Here is a 7,714-nt window from a genome sequence, read left to right on the forward strand (position 1 = left end):
CCCTTTTCGGTGTGTGATGAACTTACAAGAATGGTGAGAGGTTTTTATTGGGGTTCGGCTAATGGACAGAGGAAAGTGCATTGGCGTTCTTGGGATGATTTAATGCAACCAAAGGATAAAGGGAGTGTGGGCTTTCGAGATTTCCGCCTCTTTAACCAAGCTCTCTTAGCTCGACAAACATGGAGACTAATATACAAGCCCAATAGCTTATGTGCACAGGTTTTAAAGGCTGGATACTACCCTGAAGGTAAATTGGAGGATACGGTATTTTCCGGTAACGTACCATCTTCCTAGCAGGCAATCAGCTATGGCCTTGAATTGTTGAAAAGGGGTCTTGTATGGAGAGTGGGAAACGGTAGGAGTATTATAAGAGAAAAGGCATCGGTATCCAATTGTCACACCAAAAAATCCGTCCATGTATCTCCCTGTTTTCTCTCGCGTAGAACGGAGTGGGCTGGGACATATTGGGCCGGCCAAAATTACCCACGTGTGTTGGGCTCCAGCACCGGGCCGAAAATTTGTTGCCAAGGAAGCGTATTTCAGCAGCCGTCTGCCCGGCTCCCCAATCCCCCTGCCCGCTCCCACGATTTCACCACCACCTCGAGGTCGTCGACGCCGCCGCATTCCATCACCGTCACCGGTGCCGAACCAGTCCGCCGCCCGCTGCGCAACCACCCGCCGCGCTCCGGCTTCCTTCGCGCGGCGAACCTTGAGCCTAGGGCGTCCGTCGCGCGGCCAGCCGTCATCGGAGTCCGTCCCCGCAGCCCCTATCCTCCGCCGTCCCTCCGCGACCCGTCATCTCTTGCCGCCGCCGCGCCGCGCCGCCGGCCCCCACGATCTCTCTTGTCTAGGGCACCCACCGTCCTATTCATCGGCCGGCCGCCGGAGTCGAGGAGGCCACCCAGCACGGAGCGAACCACCTCGCCCTTGAGGTGTTCGATCACCGTTCTGTTCTTCGTCCACACGCCGGGATAACAGGCAAGCAACTCCTCACCTTAATCCTCAATTTCTCTAGTGCAGCGTGGTTTGTAATCAGCCGCTGTCACATCAAGTTTGTCACTTGTCTTATCCAGCTGCCGCACCATCCGGTCCAGTCTCCCGCCATCCCACGTTCTATCGTCCCCGGCCCCGTCTCCTTCCATCGCCGCCAGCCGACCGGAGCAAGGTTGACGTGGCGAAGGCGAGGTGCGAGCTGGTGACGCCCTGGTCCCGCCCCGATATCTGCCGCTTGCAGGCCTGTGGCTTGGAAAGGGGCGCTGGCATTCTCTTCTGGGGACTCGGTCGCACAGAAGGAGGACCAGCCAATCGTAGCGAGCATTGATGTGGGGAGGTGTGAGCCGGTGACGCCCTGGTACTGCCCCGAGCGACCGTGCAGGGATCTGCCGCCTGTAGACCCGTGGCTTGAAAAGGGCCAACACTGGTGCGAACATTCTCTTCAGTGAACTTGGTCACTTTGCTTCATGACTTTCTTAACCTGGAAATTGTATCATGAAGTTTGCTTTTATGAGTTGAGTTCAAGAATAGGCTAGGAAAATGCATTTAGGAGCAAAAATGTACATAAAACACTATCAGCATTAACAAGAGTCCGTGCGCACACTACTTACTATTTATAGGGAAATTATGACACTTTGAATCTGCCACTACAAAAAAGCGAAAACTATGGAATTGCCGCTATGATAGTTGGTTTCCTTGTGAGTTTATCATCGCCCATCTGTCTCTGTCCATTCCAGTCACGAGTCCTTATATTCCAGTGGTCCCCAAATAGCTGACTTAAACAAATTTGTATGTGCAAGTAGAAGTTGTTGTTAGTAATATTCATGCGTTGAATGATTGAGACACTGGTTTATGTACTAATGAGGTTCATTGTCCATCTTCACTCTGTATTTATCATGAAATCAGTTCTGTAAAATATGTGTTAATTTTAAGATAATCATTAGACATCTCTTTCTTTTCTGCAAAAAAGAAGAAACTGAAATTTCTATATAACATATATGGTGTTTATTTGTAGGTTTCAGAATTCTTTAATATGAACGCAGATGACGACAAGTCTGTTGGGTCTGCACTTACCCGTCAAGTAAGTAGCTTTACTTAAAGAGTATCATTTGAAAGGAACTTCGCAGGGCTCCCATAACATCCAAATTCCCTTTTTTGGGTCTTGTTTAACCTCTTAAAATTGTAACAATGGACCACTTTACTCTGCACTGGTCTTGTTAGGTGGTTTTTATGACGTGGATGCGAATTGGCTCCTAGTCCAAAACATAGTGGTTTGTGTGACATGGCATCCACTTGTGTGTGTTTACCTGTCAGTGGGTCCCATATGTCATACCCAACTTAAAAAATACTTACTTTATTCAGTAATGTTGTAATTTTAAATTTGCACTAAATCAATTTTTAGCTTTGGTCAAGAATGTTGACTAAAAAAAACTAAACTGCAAACATTGTGAAAAAGAGTGTAAAATTAATAAATCGTGAGCCACATGTCATACCCCCCTTTCTCTCTTATCACATAACTTGTCATTGACCGTCGACCCAAATCCATTCCTTCTCTCGATTTTGCTGGGCAAGAGGCGCCTCACTCCTCCGGGAGGATGAACATTGATGTCCAATGCTCGACTGCTCAATAGTTGATACCATGGTTGAGCAATTTTTCAAAGGATGGGCATGACGACTTGGCTCATATCCTCCTTGTCAATGGTGTGAACCCATAACTGGGCGCTGAACTTGAAATGGAGATGAGGCCTTTGCTGTACTTATATTTTTCTTCTTCTATTTGCTATGTCATTGCCGTGCCTGCCACATCACGTGCCATAGTGGACAAACCACCATTGTTATGTCTCAGAAGTAATGACCATGGTTCGAATAATTTATATTGTATAGTTGAAGATTGAAATATTATCTAGGACAATAGTTCATAGATGTAATATGGAGCTTTGTTTTCCCCTTGGCGATGGTAAGGGAGGGGTAGAGAAGATTGATGTTTGATGCTGAGCACTCCCCCCTGTATTTTGGGTCAAACTTTGACCTTAGATTTGTCTAACAAAATATAAGTGATATGCCACAAAAATTATATTGTTGTATTCATATTTGAAAGAAGTTTCTAATGAAGCTATTTTTGGCATATGACTTGTATTTTGCTAGTCAAATTTATGATCAGTGTTTGACACAAAATACAAGGGGACTAATAAACCTGAACAGAGGATTTAACATGGTGTGTTAGATACCAATGCGGAAAATTGTGGATGTGGCAATATATGTGGTGATACTACACATCCACATACTAGGAACCACTTGGCAAAACTGATTTACGGGCTAAATTAACAAGTATTCAAGGTTAAATATGATGACAAATTATTTAGCGTGTTACATGAGCTATGCGGATATTTAGACAGTGTAAAAGTCCATTTTTGTATTTCATAATGTTGTTAATACTATATTCATCACGATAAACTATTATTTATTTCAGGTTGATGGCATAAGTCAGATTTTTGTAAAAGATATTGATGGCCAAAAAATGAACCACCCCTGTTCTTTGCACTACTACAATGGATTTATCAAATTGGGTAACAAAATTGAGAATTTGGAGTCAATTGATGTAACTGTATTGGGCTTCATAGATACTGAAATTGGAAAGATTCATTATGACAATCTCGCAAATTTTGATCATCCTGGGATAATTGAAGCTTTCGCATATGGGGTTGGCAAAGGACAGCACTCAAATAACTCCTTTCTGGCTGTCACAAAATTTGAAACAACATTTGAAGGATACCTTCGGAGGGATGGTCTATTGGCGACTGATCAGCAAAACCGATTCACTGAGAGCTTCATAAACTTGCTGAGGTATAATTTTTTTTGTTTGTTCACTAGATATATCTTACCAGTAGCGTTACTTAGTCCTATATAAGAGTAATTCTTTATCTATATTCATGATTGGTCTTATCATTACCATTACGCAAGTTAAATTTCTTTAGCTTATTTGTTAACTAGATGACCTGAATTATTTCTGCTTTCATACCGAGTTTTAGCAACAAGCTGCCCTATGAGGTCTCATTCATTGGCTGAAAAGGCTTGAGTGAAAAACCGAGTTTGGTGGAGGGGTGGGGGGTGGGGGTGGATTATAACTGTTGGTACCGGATTCCTGGAAATTGTGAAGTATCTTTTGAATAATGTACTCCGAGACTTAATGACAAAATCAATATTTTGTCTTTTGATATTTATGAGTTTTGACTCCAGGCCCCTAGGCTTCTTAGGATTTGCACGTATGAAAATGTTGATTCGTTGTTATGTTCTCACCTTTAATTATTTTATTAAAATCAGTTTTTATGCTATTTTGATAGGGATGTCATTGTAGCCATGGAGGAGCTGCATCGTCAAGGCTATTATTGCGCAAAGTTTCATGGAAGTCATTTTGCAATCATAAACGAAGGCGGTTCACAAAGGGCGAGATTGTGGAGGTTTGGTAAAATTAAAGGAGGTACCAAATTGACAACAAAAAATACAAATTACAAATTATATTGGTCTGTTTAATTCATTGGAATACAAAGTACATTTGTAAGTTGCATTTTGATTATATTCTAATTGTGAATCTATTTACTGTAGATACTGAAGCAGCAATAAGCGAGTCCAAAGCTAACGATTGGGTAAGGTTGGGATACAAGATTGAGAATGTATCGCTAGCCCCAGAGTCTAAAGATCTTTTTAAGAGAATTATCGACAGAAAACTGCAAGGGTGAGAATATAAATTCTTATTGCTTAAAGTTATTTCATCAGTAGAGTTGTACTAAGATAAAAAAATGTTTTTGTTAAATACACAGGAGAAACATCCTAAAGCATTATGCCTTGTTAACTGTCAGAGAAAAGTTTGAGAATATTTTATCCTTGAACCAATATATAGCACTCCACTTGAAGGAACCACAAATGGAACGTGAACATCTGATAGTGTCTAATCTGAGTCTACAAACATTGGAGGAGAATTTGGATAAAATACATGTTTGGAACATGCTTTCCTTTGTACAATTAACACGCGTCAGAAAAACATTAAGGGGCTTCATATACTCCTTGAGAACAATCATTGAACATGAAGTTCAGTTCCTTACACCCGAGGTAAGTATTGAGAACATTGTAAGCATCAATTTTAAAATTACCTGTTTAAACGTATTTATTTTCTAATGCTTACTCTTATATGTAAATGTTCCATAGTTGCTGGCAGAAGGAATATTCAAGGATCTTGAACACTATTTTCAACACGAATGGAAATTATTATACCAGAAAGTGCAAGAGATTGCAATGGAATTGAATTTGAAATATTGAACGTGGTAAGATGTTTCTATTTTTGTGCTTTATTTTATTTTTCAGCTTAAGATGTTTGTATTGCTGTTTTTTGGATGTCGAATATGAATATATAATACAATGTGTATCTGAAGAATTCATGTCATCCTTTTTGCGCTTATATTCAAATTCAGATTATCCTTATGGAGTGAAAAAAGAAATTAAACCAGTCAATCTAACTTTTCTATTGTCCTTATTAAGTTCTTTTCATCAGTTTCTTCGTTCTTCATTGTTGAAGTGTCTACCAAACTGCCAATAGGTGTATGAGTTCTATTTGGCAGGAACATGTGGCAAAAGGAGATTGAATTATGCGAAGCCAAAAACTATAATATTTGGTAAAAAAATATTTTATATTTATTGATTCTCAGAACTCTGTAATCAAAATGATTAAATGATCTCAATTTTTTGTTTTGCTATTGGTAGACATGTAGTATTTAGTACATAGATAGGGGGTTCTTTGCAAATTTACCTTGTGCGTGTATTGTCCCTTAGCCTCTTATAGCAATATAAAAGCTCATTCACTGTCAGCCAGAATTTATCTTTTGCCTCTCATGGTCTGTCCACACCTCAGTCCCTGAGCCTGTTCCTTGTGTCAACTGTCCAACCAGTGGCAATATAAAAGCTCATTCACTGTCAGCCAGAATTTATCTTTTGCCTCTCATGGTCTGTCCACACCTCAGTCCCTGAGCCTGTTCCTTGTGTCAACTGTCCAACCAGTGCCAAATCCTTGGTGGAAGACCACTCCGACGTCATCTCTACCCCCGTAACACCCCCTTGCGTCTCCTTTCTTGCTCTCTCTTTATAAATATCTCTTCATTCTTCCTCCAGCTGCATATATTAATAAAACTAACAATAGCAAAACAGTGTGATGATTGTTGGTATGGGAATATGAATGAAGTTGTGTGTTTAATTGGATTTCCTTTGCACTGCATTTATTTATGCTTTAGCCTTTTTGAATTCCTTGGCCTTCTGTCACTGCATGTGTTGTGTTTGTGTTTGTGGGAAATACTGTACATCTATTGTAGTGGTTGTACCATTAAATCTGGACCTATTTTAATATTGCTGATGTTAATAACGATACGAAGACAGTGTACTAACCATTCTCTTTCCATGCAGAATGATTGCGTTAAGTTTCTTGCTCAACGAGGAGCTCCAGGAATCGTTCATCCAGACACTCACTGCCCTGGTTGCGGCTACATCTGCCAAGTCCAAGAACAAGGCTGCAAGGGATCAGGTTGCCACTGCCTGATGTTCTGTGCTGCTGTGTCTTGGTGTTCTTAGATTGTTCCCATGATAGCACAACCCTCTGTTTGCTGGGAGTGTGGTGGTCACCGATGTTCTGAGCCGGGTTGTAGAACCTGCTGTTTTATCTGCTATGTCTAGTGTCGTGGTTGCTTTGTGGGATGTCTTCCGTGGGAGTGATTTCTGTTGTTGGTCACACTGGAAAGAGTGTGTGTGTTTGTCCCAAGTTTCCCCATGGATATTCCGAAATTCATAGCAGCCCACGAGTATCAGCTGGCGTTTGGTTTGGGCCGCGCCATGTATTTTAGTAGTATATGCTCGCACGTGGATGAGAAAATGGCCGTATAGGGACGCTGTGGGACCAAGCGGAAGCCATCCGCCGTTTGTGCAGACGAAGCGGGGACGTCGTGTACATGCATGTCGACTCACAAACTAAAACCCCATAATCTCCGTTTGGATGGGTAGCCCGCAAGCCATCTCGCTCGATCTGCATTGATAGGTGTAAGATTCTGCATTGTAGACTTAAGCAGCTCCATCGCCTTGTCATAAGATGCCGGGATTATTATCGAGTTGATAGTCATCTGGTCTTCTCTGCACGTCTCTCGCATCCCTCGTCCACCTCTTCAAATAGTATTTGCTTCGCAGGTATTTCTTCAAAGCCAAGGAAATCCAGCACCTACAGCAATTACATTGTGACCGATCAACTACTGCTCCCAAAATTATCTCACATTACCTGCAAAGACGTGCGATTACCTTCACTGTGTGACAGCACAACAATCATGTATGGTCAAATTTACCATACCCGGGTCTGCGGAAGATGCCTTCGCTGTCCATGCTTGGTTTTGGCATGCGACAGGCAGGGAGGGTCCTACCTCGACATGGAGGACGATGATGAGACGGAACCACAAGTCGTGGCCAATGCAGCGTCCCTCACTATCACTGGTGACAATTTGATTTCGGTGGAGGTTCTCACAGAAGAACTCGGCAACTTGTCCGAGGATGGCTGGGACTGGCGTGTGCAGCAAATCAGTGAGCGGGTGTTCTCAGTGGTGTTCCCTACAAAGGCCATGCTCAAATTGTCCAAGGTGGTGGGTGAGCAACGATGTTACAGTGCAAGTCGGACCTCCAGTCGACACTGATGCAGCCA

At 42.3% G+C, this 7,714-nt stretch overlaps 1 protein-coding gene across 1 annotated transcript; it reads left to right on the forward strand.

The window, feature by feature from the left end:
• The first annotated feature begins 397 nt into the window (after window positions 1–397).
• Window positions 398–6,874, forward strand: LOC109761647 (uncharacterized). Its single transcript, XM_020320464.4, has 9 exons — window positions 398–978; window positions 1,074–1,420; window positions 2,009–2,074; window positions 3,464–3,837; window positions 4,335–4,471; window positions 4,597–4,726; window positions 4,812–5,100; window positions 5,197–5,312; window positions 6,442–6,874. Exons 3-8 carry the CDS (start codon window positions 2,027–2,029, stop codon window positions 5,305–5,307), a joined length of 1,089 nt encoding a protein of 362 aa, XP_020176053.1. The 5' UTR covers window positions 398–978; window positions 1,074–1,420; window positions 2,009–2,026; the 3' UTR covers window positions 5,308–5,312; window positions 6,442–6,874.
• The last annotated feature ends 840 nt before the right edge of the window (window positions 6,875–7,714 follow it).

The sequence above is a fragment of the Aegilops tauschii genome, chromosome 3 (assembly GCF_002575655.3).
Source record: "Aegilops tauschii subsp. strangulata cultivar AL8/78 chromosome 3, Aet v6.0, whole genome shotgun sequence".
NCBI classification, from domain to species: domain Eukaryota; kingdom Viridiplantae; phylum Streptophyta; class Magnoliopsida; order Poales; family Poaceae; genus Aegilops; species Aegilops tauschii.

Bases quoted from the DNA above. Each gene is read 5' to 3' on its own strand.
- LOC109761647 (XM_020320464.4), top strand. From the start codon at position 2,027: ATGAACGCAGATGACGACAAGTCTGTTGGGTCTGCACTTACCCGTCAA. The intron at 2,075-3,463 runs GTAAGTAGCTTT...TATTTATTTCAG, and splicing joins GGTCTGCACTTACCCGTCAA to GTTGATGGCATAAGTCAGAT. The intron at 5,101-5,196 runs GTAAGTATTGAG...AATGTTCCATAG, and splicing joins TTCAGTTCCTTACACCCGAG to TTGCTGGCAGAAGGAATATT.